Raw genomic sequence first — 22,897 nt, 5'->3', positions numbered from 1 at the left:
TATAATGTTCTTTATTTTCCATAAATGAGTGAGAGCATGTGGTATTTTTCTTTCATTGCCTGGCTTATTTCACTTAACATAATGCTCTCCAGGTCCATCCATGCTGCTGCAAATGGTAAGAATTCCTTCTTTTTTATAGCAGCATAGAATTCCATTGTGTAGATGTACCATAGTTTTCTAATCCACTCATCTGCTGATGGGCACTTAGGCTGTTTCCAAATCTTAGCTATGGTGAATTGTGCTGCTATGAACATAGGGGTGCATATATCCTTTCTGATTTGTGTTTCTAGTTTCTTGGGATATATTCCTAGAAGTGGGATTACTGGGTCAAATGGGAGCTCCATTTTTAGTTTTTTGAGGAAACTCCATACCGTTCTCCACAGTGGCTGCACCAGTCTGCATTCCCACCAGCAGTGCATGAGGGTTCCTTTTGCTCCCCATCCTCGCCAGCACTTGTCGTTTGTTGATTTGTTGATGATTGCCATTCTGACAGGTGTAAAATGGTACTGCATTGTCATTTTGATTTGCATCTCTCAGATAATTAGTGACTTTGAGCATGTTTTCATATGTCTCTTGGCCTTTCTTCTGTCTTCTTTCAAAAAGATTCTATTTAGGTCCGTTGCCCATTTTTTTATTGGATCATTTATCTTACTTTTATTAAGTTGTATAAGTTCCCTGTAGATGTTGGAGAATAAACCTTTATCAGTGATAACATTTGCAAATATGTTCTCCCATACAGTGGGCTTTCTTGTTTTGTTGATGGTTTCTTTTGCTGTGAAAAAGCTTTTTATTTTGATGTAGTCCCATTTGTTTATTTTCTCTTTAGCTTCCATTGACCTAGGAGCAGTATCGGTGAAGAAATTGCTTTGGCATATGTCTGAGATTTCTCTGCCTGTGGATTTCTCTAGTATTTTATGGTTTCCCGTCTTATGTTTAAGTCCTGTATCCATTTTGAGTTTATTTTTGTGTATGGTGAATATACTAGTATTATTTGGAGTTAATGCAGACCTGATTATAATTTGGTCTTGACCATTCTATGTGACTTGAGGGCTAATTTCTTAACCTCTTCATGCCTTATCCCTTTACTTCTATATAAAGCATCTTACCTTGTAATGTCATTAGGAGAACTGCGTGATAAAATGTATGACAAGACTTGTCAGAGAATGGGAAGTTGATGAAGAAGATGGTGATGATGCTTGTAACATGAGTCATTCTTTATAAGGTTAGCCAAATAGTTTACCCTGAAAGCTGGATAATTTAAGCAGTCATGACCATGTTTATTTGAGTTAATAGGACAATTGCTTCAATATTTCAAATCACCTCATAGCCTGAGACTGGTAAAAGTCAGAGGACCCACTCCTTAACTACTTATAGTTCTTATCCTGCTTTCTGTCCAAGTGAGTAGAAATGGCTGCATGGAGTTTTAGCCCTTCTACTCATTACTTAAAAACATTCCTCTACTTGAAGACTCCTGATCTGCATTTAAGAAATTAACACTTGTCAGTTTGTCAAAAGCCATTTTCCCCTTTGAGATGGGAAATTGAAGTACATGAGAATCTTCTTGAGATTTAGATTGAAGTAAAGATTCTGGGCTGAGTGGTTATTGTCTTGGATAAGTGATTTGTATTTATTTAAAAAGTAGAGTTTATAACATTAATCACACACAAAAATGGTTGGCTGTTCAGAAGAAAAGCTGGGATCCTGGGGCAAGGGGGGTTGGGAACTTTGTGGATTCAAGTTTCTAATGTCACAGATTTGGGCCCTCAGGTCAATCAGCCCAACACTCTGGAGATCTGTGCTTGGCTACTGTGATCAGAGGCAGAAACACCCAGCCCGCCCCAGGTGATCACATCACACAAACAGAAAAGCGAATTCGCTCCCTTTCCTCTCAGCCTTGCAAATACTTTTTCTCGTATTCCCTTAGTTTGAAGGAATGAATAATTGCATGTTTGTTTGTTTTTTTAATTTTGTATTTAATTTGATTTCAATGTAACCGCCTATAATTTTTTTTTTTTTTTTTTTGGCCAGAACGGCCTTAATGTGTTAACATTTCAAACTGCTGAGTTACACTGATAAGACCTAATTAAAACTGATATATTGAATTTTAATTTGATTAACTTGCAAATTTTGTAGTTTGTGATCTACTGTTTATAGATAACCTTTTTGTAAATTCTAGTTTCAGAAAAGGTCAATTACGAATTTTTAAAAGCAAGAGCAGTTTAAAAATATTTAGGAAAAAGACTTCAGCTCATCGATGACTATATATGCAGAAGCTTATATAATACTACTTGTACCCAAGTCACACAACATGTAGTGTATTATGTGAGTTGAACACCCCTAGAGTCAAAATAACATTTCCTTTGAAAATCTGCTCTGAAAGAGGCCAGTTGTTCTTCAGGATTGTGCCCATAGAAAATGTTTGTGTGCTCTGGTAACTTCTCTTGAACTATGTTGATGTAACAAGTGGGTAAAGGTTTAGGCAATCAATCAAAAGATATTGATTGAGCTTCTATACTGTATAGAATGTTGAGGCCTCTACCCTAAGGAAGCTTGGCGAAAAGTCAGAAGTAGGGCATTAATAAGAATTAGAGAGAAGAGCGAGGCAGTTAATATTTGAATGCTGCATTGCACAGTTGAAACTCAAGTGAAACGGTCCACAGAATTAGTATACATCCTTCAGTATACAAATTAACCATTTGGGGATAACAAAAGACCTGTTGCTTTGAATCTGGGGACTAAATGTGGAGTCTGGAGGTCTGTGGGGGTAGGCTGGCAGATTCTTTTACAGAGAAATACATAATGGATTCTTACATGATGCTGGTTGGGCTTGGGAGGTCTAAGTGAAACATGATTATCAACTTTTTGTGTGGAGGGAAAGTTAATCTAGGACAGCTTTAGATCATCCAAACCTTTCTGAATACATTGGAATAGCTATCTTGTCATAAGCACAACATTGCATACGTGAATTTATGATGAACTCTTATGTATATAAAACACACACATCCACACCTACACACATACATTATGTACACACTCAGACATGTATTATTTATATAAAGTCACATGCATACATGGACATTAGTAAACATGGCTGTCTATTATTGAGATGTAGCATCCAGGCAACTGCTAGTCCAATGACACCTTTATGCAAATCAGACAAAGACACCCCTTACTCTGGGCAGATGGACCCTCCCTCATCTGTAAGATACTCAGCCTGGTGGACAGTACTATGATTTCAGTGGCATTTGTCCTATTGATTGAGAATGCTGTGCCGTGTCTAACCTGTATGATCATGCATGGTGATTCAGTTGTCCACAGTGGTTAACTATGGTGTTAGCTGGCTTGGATTTGAATCCTATTCCTACAGTTTATTGGTTGTATAATACTTGGAATTTAATTTCTCTAGGCCTTGGCATCATCATTAATAAAATAGGGGTAATAATAGTATTAATCTTATAGAATGATGAAATAGATTAAGTTGTGGTTTTTTTTTCACATCAGTAAGTTTTTCAGCATAATACTCAGTATATATGTCTGGGTTTCATGTCAGTCCTGTATCTCTAGATAGTGATATAGTCTCTGGGCCCATTCCTTCCCTTTGATGGCAACTAAATAATAAGTTATAGGGATAGCTGGAAAGGAAAACTAATATAAAAATGATGATAAACGAATGTTAACATAACCCCACACATGCTTAATTTCATTTTTGTCAGAAAAAACTCAACACATTTATTTCATTTGCTGTCCATTTATTTTGTTTGCTATTCTTATATTATATCTGAAGATGTTACAGATAGAAGCCAATAGCAGTGAGGTGCTAACTCAAGTCAATGCAGAGCCTGGTTGAGACCAGTTTTTCTGAGCTTACGTCCACTGATATTTCTATTAGACATCAGCTACCTCTCCTTCAAACAATTCACTCATGTTGGGAGGAGCTTTACAATTTAGGAATCAGCTGTTTCTGTTGTTTTACTTGTCCTTTGCAAAAGTTGTAGGCCCCTCAAATCATGCTTTCTTGGTCTCTCTTCTGGAGAACATGTGTATCTCAGGACTGGAGGAATCCTAGGCTGATATTATTTATATGCCCCTTCAGTGAGGGAGGTTGCACATGGTTCTGTGAGGATGCAATGAGGTGATGTCAGTTCCCTGAGGGCCTGCTACATAAATACTGCTTAACAAATACAGTTGATTCTCTTCATTCGTGGTACTTATGTTCTGTAATTACCATGAACACTTAATTAGCGATAGTTAACTATTGTTGCTAGGGAAAATACAAAGTTAGGTTCCTAAGAGCTGCTAGTCTCAACACTTTCTTCAGTCAATCATATATAATCTTGTTTAATGAGTGTTTCCATTTGGCTATCTTATTTTATCATTTTGATTCACTTATATTGAACTGACATGGCCAGGAGCACTGTAACTCATGAAGCTCATCTAATACATGTGTTTTCTCAATAAGGCACATTATAAACTTATTTTTTTTTAAAAAAAATTATTTTGGAGAGAGGAAGGGAGAGAGAGAAGAACATCCATCAGTTGCTTTCTGCATGCACCCCGACCAGAGATCGAACCTGCAACCTGGGCATGTACCCTGGCCAGGAATTGAACCTGCCACCTTTTGGTGTATGGGACAACACTCCAACCAACAGCCACACCAGCCAGGTCACATTACAATCTTCTTGTGCTTAGGGGCACTAGGCAGCACTCCACACTATGCTTGGGGGCCATCTTATATAGAAAAATCACCAACAAAGATGTGGTAAATGTGGCACCAAATATACCTCAGGAGGGACACTTATCTTTAATAATAAAAGCGTAATATGCTAATTAGACCAGACGTCCTTCCATCCTTCCAGAAGAAGCCGGGGCTGTGAGGGAAGCCCGGGTCCCGGGTGCCTGCCAGCGGCTGGAGGGAGGGAAGCCCGGGTCCCAGCTGCCAGAGGGAAGCCAGTGCCAGCAGCCGGGGAAAGGAAGGCCTACTCTTGCAGGAATTTTGTGCATCAGGCCTTTATTTATAAGTGTTGAAAAAAGAAGATAGAGAATCCCTTGTTCAACCTTATCTAGGAGCATGTAGGTCACGTGCCTCATTTTTATTTGCATCTCTGGGCATGTCCATGAATTACTGTGAAAGCACAAGTGTTGATTTGGGGTTGTAAATAAATTTTAGAGGAGTAGGTAAATTTGCAAGTAAAGAATCTATGAAAAATTAGAATTGACTGTAGTTACTCCTTTTCTACATTTCCTTACCAAGCAACTATTGAAAATCAACCTTTGCTTCCTAATTAGATATTTTCACCCATCCCAATGCCTCTGTGTACACACTCATAGGCTCTATGAGGAGCCTCGGTCATACCAGGATTCCCATAGAGGACTGGGAATAGGTGTGCCATCCATGAAATGCTCCGGGGAGGGGATTTTTGTTCGGCATCTAACCACAGATTCCTTTATTAACACTCATAAAAAGTCTCCCCACCCCACCCCACTTGGATGCTTGGGTAGTGTTTAAAATTCCTTAGCAACAGAAGGCCTCTTTTCTTTTTTTGCTTTTCAGAACAGATTTCAGTGTTGAAAGAGGTGTGTTCTTTTATCTGGTTAAAGTTTCCTGAGACCAAATATAAAAATTGTCCAGAATAGATTCTTTTGAACAAACATATGTCATCAAATCGGCAGAGAAGTCCTGTTAACTGTGACTGTGCATGTGCCTTTGGATCTCTGTATTTTTTGCATGTGGGAGTGGGGACGGGGAATTTGGGGGCCTCATCAGATGTCTGTGCTTTTGCCTTCCCTGGGATGGAGAAAACGTATTTTCCAGAATGGAGGGACAGCCTATAGGCTTTGCCATTAACTGGAGGCAGAGACAACCTACAGTCTGTACTTTCTTTGTCACAATTAGTCACTCTCTTCTGTAACCCACACAGGCCATCATGGCGCAACTACCGCAGGAGGAGAAGGCAAAAATAGCTGAGCAGGTGGAGATATTCCACCAAGAGAAAAGCAAGCTGGATGCCGAAGTGGCCAAATGGGATGACAGCGGCAATGACATCATTGTGCTGGCCAAGCAGATGTGCATGATCATGATGGAAATGACAGACTTCACAAGGTGAGGCCCAGGGACATCGAGTTGAAGATTTTTCTCATTAAACCCATAAGCGTAACAGTGTATATTAGCTCATGAAAGCTTTGCTGGAAAATTAAAAATGACATAAAAGCTGGGTACAGATATTAGAAAATGTACATGTGTAAGTCAAAATGATCTGAACCTAATTCTTAGCAGATATGTCTTTTTGGTCAAGAAGAACAGATTCATTTTTGTAATAATTATTGTTTTAATTATCTATTCTAAGTCATTATATCAAACCCCTGAGGGTTGGCTGATTCATTTTTTTGGTCTGTGCTGTTTTGCAATGTATTTAAATATTCTGAAGATAAATGATTTGTTACTACCTCCTTGAGAAAAATATATTTAGACGTATGTGTGGGTGTACGTGTATACATGTAATATGTTTTAATGCTAGCCCATGATCTAGCATTAACTTCAGCTCATTTTTATCCTTATATTCAAAGAATCGGGCTCAACAACCTGACTGCATAATTTTGACAGGTTAATTAAAAAGTGTGTATGTTTTATTCTCTTTTGCTCTGAGCAATGCTTTTAAAATATCAAGAGACCAGGTAGAATTCTGTCAGGAGACTTCATCTGGGTCATTGCTGTTTCTGCCATTGCATTGTTACTCTCTTTAGAGGGAGGTGACATTTCTGTCCTTCTACCACACAAAGTCAAAATAAGGCAAAGCAAAGCCCAGTGAAAAGTTCCCTGAATTTTGGGTCCAAATACCAAGTGATTTTGGACCATACTCTCATTGTCTTTCTTTATTTGCAAAATGGGGAAATAATACTTTTCTTATAAACTTAAAAGAAAGGTTTAAAATCTAAAGAGGTAATGCATTTGTAAGTTATTCTGCCATAGAAATGTAAGCTATTACTATACTTTAGATTTTTTTTTTTTTCTGGAGACACACATAACCATGTGAGCAAAGATGTGTTAATGATTCCACATAATATTTGTTATTAAAACTATGTAAGCTATATGACAGTGTCAAAACATCACCTTGTGGGTGACAATTTTTTAATGATTTCTGAATGCTTCTAATAAGGAAAGGCTGCAGTTGGTAATAAAATATGGAACATCTCTACCTCATCCCCCCTACCCTCTGCCTCTGGCCAATACGTACTAATGACATTACTTGGTCCTTTCTCCAAATGTTTTAAAATAGTTTTTGACTTCAGTGGAATGATTTTACTGTTATGAGGGTGACCTTTGAGACTTTTAAATGTCATTGTATTCATTAGAAGGTCAAATTTGTAAATTTAGTCTCTGTCAGCTTCACAAATTTATTATACAGAGACATGCAAATAACAGTAGGAAAAAGCAGTGTGAGCTCTTATTTAAGCCTTAATTTTCTACAAATCATACTATCATGGCAGCCTCAGACATTGCTTTTAAGGCCTATGATGACTTAATTTACTTGCTTTCAACATTGTCTTAGTACTTTATCTGATGGGTATTATGCCATCCATTAATAACCTCACTTGAACAAATATTCTCATTAGTTTAAACTGAATAATGAATCTAGTCTTGTTGCCAGTGACAATGCTCCGCATTATATGTAACTGTGGTCAAGGAAGAGAGAGCTTTGAGGAGGTCTTGTGAGATATTAAATAAGACAGACCTTCTATTAGTCAAAGTATAGTTTTAAAAGTGAAAAGAAGGCCACTTCAATTTCCTAGGGATTTTATGTAATCACTTTATGCTGATTTGAATAATGAAATGTCTAGAATGCTACTAGTGATCATTTTTCCCCCGGCCTGCTGAGAAGTTTTGTGCCCATTTGTGAGGGCAAAGGGAGGAGTACAGTAATTAATGACCAGGGAAAAAACGGTGTGAATTGGAAATGGAACACTTGAAGCTGAGGTGTGGCCCATGTCTCCATCTGCATAGTCTCTTCCTTAATAAAATGGTAGCTGACTTGAGACTTTTTTTGTGGCCTCTCACCTAAGTTCACTGCACTTGATCATATGCATTATCATTACTGCCCTTACATTTTCCACTTCAAGGAGGAATAATTTCAGCTCTATACCTCTAATGATGCCTATGTACTATAATGTCTTATTTAAAGGAGTTAAAATTTGACTACTCTGCTGAAATCATATGTTTTAAAGGGCATTTGGATGCAAAAAATACCCTTGCATTTAGTATCTTGTTATTATATTCTTATCAGTAGCTGATTTATTAATTTGATTCAGTAATCCCAATGATATCCACTCCATTATTATTAAAATTGGAGAGGTTCTGCCTCGTTATTTGTGTAATAACTTCTTCATGGAAGATGAAATTGATTATACCTCATGTTTTTTTGCTGTTCAGTTCTTGACTTCTAGCTCATGGGCAATGGCAGAAGTACTGTAATGCATGGGTGAATCCATACTGATGTCATTTTTGGAAAGAAATAGCATGTGCTAGTCCTGTGTTCCAATAATAAGAGGTGTGGAGATGACAGCTCAGGAGAGAAACCCAAGTTTAATTGTATAGCAAGGGACAAAGCTGTCTTTTGAGATAAACCATAAATTCTGATCTTGAAAAGAATAGAGTTCAGGCTAAGAAAATAATTTTTAGAGTATATCCAACTGTAAAATCCTGAATAGAAGACTAAAAATCATGTAATCACCCCACTCTTCTCAAACTACATTCCTGCCTTAGCTCAGACCCTCAGTAGGCCAGCCTCGGTATCACTTGACTGATCTTTCAGTTACAATTCTTTACTCTTATCAGTTCATACCACCCCACACCTGGCGATTAATTCACAACCACTCAGCTCCCTTTGCAACAAAACTTTCATTACCTCCTCTTTTCACAGAATAAAATAAAAATCTTGCGTTTGCTATCTAAGGTCTACATTTATTGACCCTTAGACTTCTTTATCAATTTTGTACATATTTGTACTTCAAATTCCAGGACATAATATCAATGTTACTTCCTTAAATAGTTCAACTCATGGCCAGTGGAAGTGCTATTTCCCAAGCATGTTTTATGGCACCCTGGATCTGTAAAGAGGTTTCTATGATTCAATGCATTTGCAAATACACTCCTTACATACTATATCTTCATTATGGGAAAGTCACATTATATATTGACAGGTTAGAGGTTTTGAGAAAGCTATAGCAAATAAATCTCCTTATTTGGATTAACTCCACATTTAGGAATTCTCAGTATTGAATGCATGAATTCATAATGTACTCACATTGATTTTTCACATTAATACCTATTACCTTTTCATGAAATATGGATTGAATTGTTGGTCAGTGGTAGATAGCAATGATATAGTAATAGTTTTCCACAACTCTCTCTCTCTTCCTCTCTCTCTCTCTTTGCTTCTTTTTTTTTTTTTTTTGGATTTACTACTTCCTGGGAAAGCTTCCAAATATTGACCCTTGTATAAGTATTACCTACTACCAAAAGACAAAATGTTACACAAATCTATATAGTAGACCCAGTTCTATGGCTTGATATTCTAAGAAAACAGAAATATGTTCCAGATGGAATAATGTGATGTCTTCTGTCTTTAAGGTCACAAATTGCTCAAAGCACCTTTTAAAACACCCCAAATAGAGAATCTGGCTTAATTTATATGAGTAAGTCAAAACCATACAAAACACAAAGTTAGGGAAATACAAAGGGTGTAAGTCATTATTTTGAGACAAAACTACAGCCAATGGGGACATTTCCTTTATCAACATTATTTTCCATAGATAGGAAGACTCAAATTTCCGATCTTGTCTCTTCTGGGCCTGATATGTATGTGTAGATAGCTAGCTAAATAAATAGATATATTTTTTTCTGTTGGCCATTTTGTTTCTTGTTTCTATGACCACTTCACATTATTCAGATGACTGTGGCTCACTTAGACCTATGCTGTTCAATAGAGTAGCCACTAGCTACATGTGCATGTGGCTACTTAATTGTTTATTATGTTTAAAAATATATACAATAAAATTTACTGTTTAAACCATTTTAAGTGTATAGTTCTGTGGCATTAAGTACCTTCACATTGCTATGCAACCATCAGCACCATCCATCTCTAGAAAATTTTCATCTTCCCCAACGGAAACTCTGTATTGAACTGTTAATTCCCTGTTCTTCTCTCCACTCAGCCCCTGGGAACCTCATTCTCCTTTCCATCTCTGTGAATTTGACTGCTCTAAGTATCTCATACAAGTGGAAACATATAGTATTTGTCTTTATGTGACTGGCTTATTTCACTTATCATAATGTCCTCAAGGTTTATCCATGTTTTAGATTGTGTAAGATTCTCATTCCTTTTTAAGGCTAAATATTTCATTGTTGGTACATATTGTATTTTGTTTATCCATTCATCCATTGTTGGGCATTTGGATTGATTCTACTTTTAGACTATTGTGAACAATGCTGTGATGAATGTGGGTGTACAAACAATTCTTTGAGATTATACTTTTAATACTTTGGAGTATATACCCAGAAGTTGAATTGCTGGATCATATGGTAATTGTATGTTTAATTTTTTGAGGAACCACTGTACTGTTTTATATAATAGCTGTGCCATTTTACCTTCCCATCAATAGTGCACAAGATTCCAAATTCATCACATCCTTGCCAACCCTTTTTATTTATTTATATTTAATTTTTGTTTTTATACTAGCATCTTAATGTGTGTGAGATTGTATCTCATTGTGGCGTTTAAAAAATTAATTACATTGTTCACAGTATTACAGATGTCCCCCATTTCTCCCCGCTTTGCTCCCCTCTACACAGCCCCTGCCCCACCTCAGGGCTTCACCACATTATTGTCTGTGCCCGTGGGTTATGCATATATCCATATATGTTCTTTGGTAAATCTCTTCTTATCGCCTCCTCTGCTGTCAGTCTGTTCCATGTGTCCATGCCTTTGGAACTGTTTTGTTCATCAGTTTATTTGTTCATTAGATTCCACATATAAGTGAGATCAAGTTATTTGCATTTCCCTAATGATTAGTGATGCTGAACATCTTTTCATATGTTGATTAGCCATTGTGTATCTTCTTCAGAAAAATGTCTATTCAAGTCCTTTGCTTATTTTTTAATGAGGTTGATTATGTTTTAGTGTTGAATTTTAGGAGCTTCTCTGTATTCTGGACATTAACCCCTTGTCAGATATATGATTTGCAAATCTTTTCTACAATTCTGTGAATTACCTTTTTACTCCGTTGATTGTGTCTTGTGATGCATAGCGTTTTTAAAAATTTGATAGACTTATCTGTTTTCCTTTTGTTGCCTGTGCTCTTGGTGTCATATCTCAGACATCATTGCCAAATCCAATGTCATGAAGTTTCCCCTGTATATATCCTTGCAAGATTTGTATAGTTTAGCTCTTATATTAAGGCCTGTATGCATTTCAAGTTAAATTTTGTACATGGTATAAGATAATTGTCCCATTTCATTCTTTTGCCCATGGATATCTAGCTTTCCCAACATTATTTGTTGAAAACACTGTCCTCTTCCTATTGAATGGCCTTGACACTCTTGTTCAAAATAATTTTACCATGTGCATGAGGGTTTGTTTCTCTATTCTTTTCCATTGGCTTACATGTTTGTCTTAATGCCCAGTACTACACTGTTTTGATTATTTATGCTTAGTAGTAAGTCCATAAATCCAGGAAAGTGAGGCCCCATGCTATGTTATTTTCTAAGATTGTTTTGGGTATTCGGGGTGCCTCGAGAATACATATAAACTTAGGGATGGATTTTTCTATTTTGGCAAAAAACACTATTGGGATTCTGAAAAGGATTACATCGATTGCTTTGGATAATATTCACATCTTAAAATTAAGTATTGACATCTTGATAAAATTATGTCTCCAAATATATATGTTGTCTTTACACTTATTTGTGTGTTTATTTCAGCAACATTTTGTAGTTTTTGGTATACAAGTCTTCTGCCTCCTTGGTTAAGCTTATTCCTAAGTACTTTACTTTTTTTTTTTTTTAAATACATTTTATTGATATTTCACAGAGAGGAAGGGAGAGGGATAGAGAGCTAGAAACATCGATGAGAGAGAAACATCGATCAGCTGCCTCCTGCACACCTCCCACTGAGGATGTGCCCGCAACCAAGGTACATGCCCTTGACCGGAATCGAACCCGGGACCTTTCAGTCCGCAGGCCGACACTCTATCCACTGAGCCAAACCGGTTTTGGCAGTACTTTACTTTTTGATGTGATTACAAATGGGATTGCTTTCTTAATTTCTCTTTCAGGTAGTTTTTTGTTTGTGTATAGAAATGCAACTGATTTTTGTATGTTGATTTTGTATTACATAACAACTAAATTCATATATTCTGGTTGTTGTTTTGTAAGACCTTTAGGATCTCTACATCTAAGATCATGTCTGTAAACAAAGATCATTTTACTTCTTCCTTTCTGATATAAATGACTTTTAGTTATTTCTCTTCCTTAATTTCTCTAGCTAAGACTTCCAGTGCTGTGTTGAGTAGAAGTGACACCCTTGTCTTCTTCCTGATCTTAGAAGGAAAGCTTTAGCCTTTTACCAATTGAGTATGAAGCTAGCTCCAGGTTTTTAAAATTTTATTTAAAATGAAATAAAATTGAAAAAAATGTTTTACAGTTTCTTTTAAAACCAGAAGTGGATTTATCAAAGGATCCAGTAATTTCATTCTTGGGCATTTAGCCCAGAGAAATGAAAACTTACGTTCACTCAAAAACCTATATACAAATATTTATATGAAGTTTATTTGTAATAGCCTAAAACTGCAATCATGCAAATGTCATTCATTTGGGTAAATTGTTCAATTAAGTTTGGTACATGTAAGTAATAGAATACTTTTCAGCAATAAATAGATGAAGCAACTTTGGAAAATCTCAAGGAAAATATGTTGAGTGAAAAATATCTGTATTGGTGTTAATTCAACTGCATGATTCTATTGACATAACATTCTTAAAAAAAAGTTACAGCAATGGAGAACAGATTAGTGAGTACTATTTAGGGGTCATCTATGGTTGATTACCATTAGGAATGGGCTGAGTAGTATAGAGTTAGTACAAGAGAGCCTTGTGTTCTGTGCCTCAGTTGAGGTAGGATTGACATGAAGTTATGCATGTGATATAATTTCCTATAACTTACACACATATACACATAGGTGCATGCATAACTGCTGAAATCTAAATAATCCCTATGGATTTTACCAATGTCAGTTTCCTCATTTTGTTATTGTAATAAGTTATGCAAGATGTTAACATCCGATGAGCCTGGATTAAGGGTGCATTGGACATCCCTACATAAATATCTTTGCAAGTTTCTTCAAATACATAAATACTTTAAATGCAAAGTTAAAAATAGGAAAAATTGAATAAAATTAAACTGAGTTTCTCCATCATATGAGCCAAATTTTAAATAGTCACATGTGACTAGGGGCCACTATATTGGACAGTAAAGAATTATGTATAGAACCTGTCCATCACTGCAAAAATTCTCTTGGATAGCACTGCTGTAGACATTATGATGTCTAAAGGAGTTTTAGACTTTACTCCCAACCTACACAGTAACATTAAAAGGAAATGCTACCCCTATTATGTAAGCTGAATTCAGGGTCTTCTCTTTTAAAGGGACCGGTTATTACTTCACAGTTGTCACCCAACTACTAATAAGGACTGCTATACCACCTGGCATGCAAACAGAAGAAAATGAGTGATTTTAATCTCCCATCCCACAAAATGATACAGCTATATTTTCTAGTCCTTTCCTCTTTTCTGTTTATGATGTGGGGAAAGTGGGTCATGTCAGTGATTCTGTACTCAAAAAAATCTGGGCCTCAAAAATTCCTTAGCAGCATCTTGCATGGTGCTTAGAACCATGTACTAGATATTCAGAATTTTTGAGATTATTCAAATAATTTTCTTAATTCTGACTCATTAAGCAATGAGTGGGTACACCTGGCTTTAAAATACTGATGAACGTCTAGAATTTTTTATGTGGCAGTCAACAATCTTTTTGTGTGCTATTTATCTATGTAATTATAATGCCTTCTGTTTTTATATTTACACTAGAGGCCCATTGCAGGAAGATTCCTGCAAGAACAGGGCTTCCAGCGGGCTTCCCTCCCACCACCGCTACCCCTCCCGCCTCCCCACCCCCACCCCCACCCCCGCTTTCCCTCCCCTCCCGCCACCTCTGCCCCCCACCCAGCGCTTTCCCGCCCGCCGTTGCTGCTGTCCTGTGCTTTCCCTCCCACCGCCTCCTCCCACCCTCACCCCCCCACCCCATGCTTTCCCTCCCGCCGCCACTGCCTCCTCGCTTTCCGCTTTCCTCTCTCTTCCTTCTATGCTATCTTCAGTCTTCACTCCGTCTGTGTATGCAAATTAACTGCCATCTTTTGTTAGGTTAATTTGCATACTCTGATTGGTTGGTGGGCGTAGCGGAGTGATGGTTAATTTGCATGTTTCTCTTTTATTAGTGTAGATTTTAGGGTTTTAAAAAATATTTGTATATATTGTGAGATGCTTACTATAATAAGTCTAGTTAACAACAATTACCATACATAATATGGATATTTTTTCTTGTGATGAAAATTTTTAAGATGTACTCTTATCTTTTAAATATATATTAGAATATTATTACATCTTAATGACTTACTTTATAGCTGGGAATTTTTACTTTTTGACTCCCTTCTCTCATTTTACCAACATCCCTCACCTCTGATTACCATCAATCTTTTCTCTGTATCCAGGAACTCAGGTTTTCTTTTTTGGGGGGCGGGGGGGGGTCTGTTTGGTGGCTTTTAAAATTGAGTTTATTGGGGTGATACTGGTTAAGAAATTATGTAGGTTTCATGCACAATTCTATAACATCATCTGGACACTGTATTGTATGTTCACCACCCCTATATATTCTGGAAGAGTTTAAATAGCATTCGGATTATCATCTTTTTAAAGGTTTAGTGAATTCCTATAATAAACCATCTGGATTTACTGTTTTTAGTTTTTTGTTTTTAGTTTTTATGAGCTTTTCTGATAGCCTTATTTATTTCTTCATGTAAACCAGAATCTAGATATTTCAATATCCTTTCCCTGGTCAGTATTGGTAAATTATATAGTCCTATAAAGTTATTTCATCCAGGTTTCAAATTTATTTACATGCATTTGAGAAAAGTACTTTTATGATATTTTTAATTCTCTATTTTCTGAAGTTATTTCACTCTTATCTTTTTTACATTTGAATATTTGTTTTACATATTTTTCCTAATTGCAATCTAAGTATATTTCTATATCAGTTGTGCTTTTTTTCTTTTGAGCTAGTTTTAGATTTATTTATTTCCAGTGTTTTATTATTTTCTAATAATTTATGTTTTTTGTAATTTTATTAGTTTCTTCCTATTTATTTTTTAAAATTTTTTGAGATATTACTAAGTTCATTATCTCTTGCATGTTAATGTCTGTAGTTAAGGTGATTTGTTTTTCTCTGAGATCACTGCTTTAGCCATCCTCAGAGGAATGAAATATATAGAGCAGAAGAGAATACTTGGTTGTGTTCAGGACACAGAGGTTCCAGTCCTAAGTCTCTCTGAGTAGCATTCTCTCTGCAGTGTCTTCTTGAGCATGTCAGTCACCTAGTTTTCATCCTTGTGTTTTAATTTCAGTAGAAAAAGAGGAAGTGTTTGATGTTCTCAGAACTTCTGTCTTGCTGTCCAGTTTTGTGACATACATGCTTATTACCAGCTTGTGACTCCAATAATTTGAATTGTAACGTGAACTCTAAAGTTGGTTAATAACAATCTCCTAGTGAGTCTGTGAAGTGCAGCCTCTGGTGTAATCACAGAGGACATGCTTCTCATCGTTCTTCTGGCTCCGAGATGGGAGCCTGTGCCTCAAGCAAACTCAGTTCTCGATAAATTTTCTCCACTAACTTAGTACATTTTGTCAGAATCAATCAACTGATGAAAGTTATCATGTAAGGTTTATGAAGACGTTTCCCCCACACCCTTGGAAGATCTTGCTGTAAACAAACACACAAGATGGTTAGTGACGAAAAATCAGGCAGAGTGCAGCTAGGTCTTTGGGACTGGGTTAAGATGAAGACAAAAAGTAACAACAAATGTATCAAAGTAAAACTAAAATAAAGATATCTAAGGTCTGAAAGTTACACAGAAGTATATAATAAGGAGAACATTAAACAGTGAGAGATTCTGCCTCTAACATTCTCTTTTAAAAAATGTATTTTTATTGATTCCAGAGAGAAAGGGAGAGAGAGAAAGAGAAACATCAAAGATGAGAGAGAATCATTGATTGGCTGCCTCCTGCACAGCCCACACTGGGGATCAAGCCCACAACCTGGGTATGTGCCCTGACTGGGAATCACACCATGACCTCCTGGTTCATAGGTCGATGCTCAACCACTGAGCCATGCCAGCTGGGCTAATATTCCCTTTAAAAGTATAAAACCAAAATATGAAAAAGTTTCTTAAGAGATAATTTAAAAAATAGTGTTAGAGAATAAAAGCCAGATTATCACAGAATCTTTAACTTGTACATATTACATAAAGTTTACCTATGAAATCCTTGCCTATATTTCAATATAAAAATAGAAGGTGAAAAAAGTCAGTGCCTTTGTGGAAGAGTTAATGTTAACACAGCAAAATAAAATCTTAAGTTTTAAATTTCCCTATGTGTGTATTTAAGCTTTGACATGAACATAATATATTTTAATTTTAGCTACTAATGTAAAAAAATTTGCAGAACATAAATTAGGAGGGAAACTGAACAAAATGCTCTTCATTTACATTAATTTTCTGAAGCAATTTAAAATTTTCTATTTTATAAAATATTATGTAACAATCATTGCTCACTCTGAATAACCTTATGTGTTCAAAATAAATCACATCTAAGTTTTGTCCACATTTCATCACATTTCTAACTGTATTAATTTAATTTTGTAGTCTTAAAAAATGCATTTAATTAGGCCAGTATGGCTCAGTGATTAAACTTCAACCCAGGAACCAAGAGGTCACGGGTTAGATTCTCAGTCAGGGCACATGCCTGGGTTGTGGACTTGATCCCCAGTAAGGGGTTATGGGAGACAACTGACCAATGATGTTTCTATCTCATTGATGTTTTTTATCTCTCTATTCCTCTCCCTTCCTTGCTCTCTAAAAATCAATAAAAACATTAAATTAAAAAAAAGAAGCCTTGATTTTCAGATGTATCTAAGGAGACCAGGCTAAGTAGCAATGCTAAAAGAAAAAAGAAAAGATAAATATATTTAATCTATTATTTATATCTCAAGAAAAGAGCAAGTAAGTTATGTGCTATATTTTGTTTAAAGATTTCTGACACAGAATAGCTTTCTTTTTCTTTATAGTAAACTAGAGGCACATTGCATGATATTCGTGCAAGAATAGGCCCCTAGCTTCACTCCCCGGCCGCCCGGGAGCCTGCAAGTCCCCACTCCCCGGCCGCCCGGGAGCCAGCAAGTCCCTGCTCCTGGCCACCTGGGAGCCAGCAAGTCCCCGCTCCTGGCGTGCCCAGAGCTGGCATGTCCTCGCTTCTGTCTGGAGCACCACTCCAGTAGCTCCCTCTGCCTCCCCTCTTCCCCTCATAGCAGGCTTCACACTGCTCTGTGCCTGCATATGCAAATTAACCTCCATCTTTGTTGGGTTAATTTGCATACTCACTCTGATTGGCTGTGGGCGTAGCGGAGTGATGGTTAATTTGCATTTTTCTCTTTTATTAGGTAAGATATTTAAAAGACATGTAATATTAAACAGTGCACCTAATTGAAAACCTCATGTGAAAATATTGGGACAATGGTTTGGAAGCATAAAGACACCTACTGTCACGCAGTGTTTTGTCTGTTCCCTCATAAATCAGTACCAGGAGCGTGGACGACAATGAGAGTAAGAGCCGAACCGAATTCTGAAATTCTGGCCGAACAGTTCCCCATTGTGTACAAGAGACCGTTGCTACTCAGAGTGCCAAAGTGGACTTGACAATATAATAATGGTGTAGGACATGGTATAAAAGACAATGCAAGGGCATTTATTTTAGCTAGTGTCTCATTTAAATATAGAATTTATTACTTGTGGCTTGTACGGACTTAGTTGAGTTCATGACTTTTAGTCTACTTTTCTCCTTTCTAAAATGGGAATGATGATACTTACTAGGGTTGCAATATAAGGTAGTGCATACAACAGCACAGGCACATGGTAAGCATTTCAATATTAAATTCCCATTGCCTTGTGGTGATCACCCTTTTTAATGGAACACTGTCTAAACTGTAAATTTATGTAAAGAATTAAATGTGAACATACATATCTAAATAGGGATAATATTTCCTAAAGATGAATGGAAGTAAAGTAGATTATTAATGTGGAGATTGAAATGAATCAAGAATACATTCTTCTAACATGATCAGAGACAAATACAAAAGCAGGGTCTTGGGCAAACAGTATGGTTGGTTTGTCTATTTCAGGTCATACAATGGCTTTTTAATTACGTTGTATATATTGTTTCAGAGGCAAAGGCCCATTGAAAAATACATCCGATGTCATTAATGCTGCTAAGAAAATTGCCGAAGCAGGTTCTCGAATGGACAAATTAGCCCGTGCCGTGGCTGATCAGGTAATATAAGAGGGAAGAATCCTTGATTAGCACTTGGGTTCTGTTATGGGTTTTATCCACCCTACAAAATGCTGAAGAATGAATTGTACAAAATCACTAACATTTCATAAACTGGCCTCTAACTCTGCTGAGACTGAGCTGATGGAGAAGGTGTGTTCAGTTCAGGAGGGACACCTAAGGCCTATGATCAGCTGAAATCTGGAGGTTCTCAAGTACGTGGTTCCTTGGGAGAGGAGAGAACACATTACATAAGAGATCTAACTCCCAGAGAGTTGTGGAGTATCCCAGCCACCCTCATTCAGAAATGCAGTCATGCTGAATAAGGGAGAGGAAAAAGAAAGACATCTACATCTTGTTATAGAACACTGATCACATTGTACTGATGCTCTTCATCATTCATAATAATTTGTGCTCTAGTACAAATGAGACTAATCCGCACAATCGAGAACCTCCAGATTTCAGCAGCATTTTCATCCAGACTTAGAGGCATCAAAGATAAATGAAATTCTCTTTTGTGCTTTCAGACCGAAAGAAGATACAGATTAGAATGGTTCTTAATTTCACCTTTAATCTTTGAGTTGATTTCTTTTTCACATTTTTCATTTTATCTGTCTAGAATTGGAACTCTAAAATCCTTTTGTAAATATGTCTTGGTGCAGTAATGTTCCATTTCCTGTAAGGGTACTTTAGGCAATAGACTTTGCCAGATAAACTGATCCTTATTTCTTTAGTAACACTGGCTTACAGTTTGAACCATTTTAAAAGGAGAATGTCTTAAAATATAAGATTCTGAAATAGAAATACTATATAAACTATTATTTACATGGAGACATTACGAACATGAATTGGCTTACTACACTACAACACAGTGACATTCTCTAGAGACATGGAAAGATACAGGATTGCTTCCTCCTCCATAGTCTTCTATTATTTTGGGGTTGATGATTATAGTTTTCCTCCTCCAATCCTTAACATTAGGCTGTTCCTCTAAATACTCACAATCTTCAGTATCCTAGATTCTTAAATATTTTAAGAAAAATACATTATTAAACTATTAAGATTATATTTAAAATAAGCTAATATGTTGTCTCATTTTATTTTATTGTCTCAATATATTATCTTGGCTAATTCAAGGGAATGTTTTTGCTTACTTTGAATTTTTGAGCAACACTTAATAGTAAAGATAATTCATTAAGTATTATCATAATTTGAGACCTCCCTCAAATTTGTAGGGTTTGAGGACCAAACCATTACTAGATTGGTAATTTCAGGGCAATATCAACTGCCAGGCTTCCTGAAGTTTAAAGCATAATTTGAGCTTCTTTCTACAGAGTACTATATGCATTCCAGAAAGTTCATATAAAAAAGAGGAGAGACAATGAACTTACTTGAAAATGTCCATGCATGCATGCAAACAAATAAAAATGCACCAAGAAAGAATGCCATATCTCCCTGCCCCGCCCCCCAACCCCTGCAAATGTTGAGGTGGGGAGGATGAGTAGAGTGAGCAGAGATTGGTGGGTGGTTCTTAAAATAGTTTTATTTCTACAGACTTCTTCCTGGGAGTGAAAGTGAATGAAGTTTGGATGGCTTTTCCATTATATTCTGAATCTCAATGGCTAAATCTATTTCTCAATATGTTTAGGCTAATTGAGTTCAATATTTTTATTTTGATTCTTGTTTTTGATTTTGCATTTTTGCAACTTGAAGTATAACCCAAAACAGTTTTGAAAATGACACACAAATCCCAGGATTCTAGATGTCTTTTGATATTGTGACAAAGTATTTAAATGCTATTTAATGATGACTTTAAAAGAGACAGATGAAGGTAAACATAACCCTCTGTTTGTGGCATTCTTACTGTCATTAGTGGTGAAGCAACTTGCAATTTTCCCCCTCGTTCTTTTGTCTGAATTTCTTTCTCAAATTCTCCTATTTCCATGAAGTAAGACTTATTTTTCTTGTTTCATCTTGCCTTTATTTGTGCTTTAAATGCCTCAGTTTAAATAACAGAATAGAAAGAGAAGTACCGAGGAACAAATTGATTGCCTTTATTTTGCCTGAAAATATTTTTATGAAGATTTGAGATATGCACGTAATATAAACTTTTTACGGACTGTTGCATTTTTAATTACTGTTCCATTAGATAGAACTTTCAGTTTAATTTGCTGCAAGGTATTTGTATCAAAAGACTAGTCAGCCCTCTAGGGAGATATCATTTTAAAGTTAATTCCTTTCAGTAGATGGGTCTCTGGAGTAGGATAAATATTACAGAATTAAGTACTTTTAGAAAGCTAAAAAACAGTCTCTGTGGGTTTCTTTCTTGATAAATACAGTTAGTGGGAGGGGAGGGGAATGCTACAATGATAAGTGGTATATATGAAAGAGACCCCTTTGTCATTTATTCAATAAGTGATTATGTCAAAACCACTGGCTTCACAGTACTAATGAAAATTATTTTCCTTGAGCTTTGAGGAAACAATTGGAGTGCTTTTTCTCATACTCTTAGTCTAATTAAGATACTTCACTGTGGCCTGTAGGTGTTTATTTCTTACAATGTTTCATCAAGGATCTTGTGATTATATGTTTTTTACAAGTGCCAAATTGGGCCAGAACAATGGAACGGCCTGGAGAATCTCAAACTGAACTTTTGAAATAGGAATATATTTCAATGACTGGATAGCCATTGGCATTGGAGCCTTCAAAATGCCTTAGGGAGCCATGTAAATGTCCGTGGAAGTGTTCATCTAAGCTCAGTGTATTCGATGGACATCTACCTGTTTAAGTCACAGAGAATTCAAAATCCCTGGTCATAGTTGACTCTGGCACATCCCGAATCTGGGGTCTGTTTTTTCTCTTACAAGTGTTTCAATTGGTATCAACTTCATTCTGTTTCTCACATCTGTTTCTCTTACAGTGGTCATGATTCTTCTCAGTTTTTTGCTTAAAGGAAGTTTATCATGTTGCAAAAATTTTGATAAATACCAAAATCCAAAAGGTGTAATAGTTTTTCTTTCATGAATGGTGCATTTCTTAAAAAACTAAAGGAAACAAGTGATTTTCCCTTCCAACTAATTGAATTGAAACTCTGCCCTCTTCTATGGCAGAGAGATTGCCTCACAGAGTGATTTCCTTCTAGCATGTGTTGCTTTGGTTGTTTGTATTAAAATAACTTGCACATAGTAAACATTGAATGAGCCACTAGGAATAAAAATAGTAAAATATTTAGTTTCTTAACCGTTTTGAAGACAACTGATAAAATACCCAGAAACATGTTCAGAATTCCCAATAAGACTTGCTGAAAGATCTTTACTATTATCTTCGTAGAATTCTGTTAAAGTCAAACTAACTGTTCCAAACTATTGGCTGTGGTATTCCTAACATGCTATAGAAAGAATTTAAGTGAAATGGATGTAATGAAAGTATATGACACCAAAACCTTTTCTTTTCACCACAGCTTTCATAATATACCAAGTGTTAGAAACTGAAGAGTACATACTAACTGAGATCACTGTTTTAAATGTTTTATAGTGTCCTGATTCAGCATGTAAGCAGGATTTATTAGCCTACCTTCAGCGAATTGCCTTGTATTGCCATCAGCTTAATATCTGCAGCAAGGTGAAGGCGGAAGTGCAGAACCTGGGAGGAGAACTCATTGTGTCAGGGGTAAGCTGGGACGTGGGCTTCACGATTTAAGTTCCCACTGTTGTACTTCAAGGCAAGAACTCTTGGCAACAGTACTGCTAAAAAACACCAAACTGCAGTGATTCATAGGGAGGTAGTTTTAAAATAAATGTTATCACCATTATTCCAGACCTTACAATAACTCACAAAGAGCGATTTGATTTTCCAATTACCCCGTGTTTATACTAGCCTTGTAAAATCTCCATTATTCACAAGAAACTAATTTCATAGTCTGCAAACTCATTGCCAAGCTGTGACTATTATAATTATTTGGGGCTTTGGTATATTTACTCATTGTGAGTCTACATCCCTTTGTTAACCCAAGTAATTTTCATTCAGGAGCCAGCCTCTCTATGTGTGGATTGTATTCACATGTTAGAGATGATAAAAACAGTGGAAATTCATTCATCAGGTTCCAATGCATACTAGGTTTTCAGCAACCCTTAAAGCTACAATGTTTGAATGTAATCCAGGTTGATGTGCTGTTGCCAAAAACTAACATAGTTTTCAAAC

The 22,897-nt window shown here is 36.4% G+C and overlaps 1 protein-coding gene across 4 annotated transcripts in view; it reads left to right on the top strand.

The window, feature by feature from the left end:
• The window catches only part of CTNNA2 (catenin alpha 2), a 1,121,468-nt gene that overhangs the window by 1,060,513 nt on the left and 38,058 nt on the right, over positions 1-22,897 (top strand). For 3 of the 4 annotated variants that reach the window (XM_080682951.1, XM_080682954.1, XM_080682953.1), the window contains exons 15-17: positions 5,919-6,100; positions 18,595-18,700; positions 22,232-22,366. In XM_080682951.1, the coding sequence (XP_080539077.1) occupies positions 5,919-6,100; positions 18,595-18,700; positions 22,232-22,366 (423 nt within the window). The remainder of the gene's footprint in view (positions 1-5,918; positions 6,101-18,594; positions 18,701-22,231; positions 22,367-22,897) is intronic. The other variant, XM_080682952.1, reaches the window with a different exon arrangement.

Source organism: Plecotus auritus (assembly GCF_963455305.1).
Source record: "Plecotus auritus genome assembly, chromosome: 8".
NCBI classification, from domain to species: domain Eukaryota; kingdom Metazoa; phylum Chordata; class Mammalia; order Chiroptera; family Vespertilionidae; genus Plecotus; species Plecotus auritus.
This window is presented reverse-complemented; position numbering and strand designations above follow the sequence as displayed.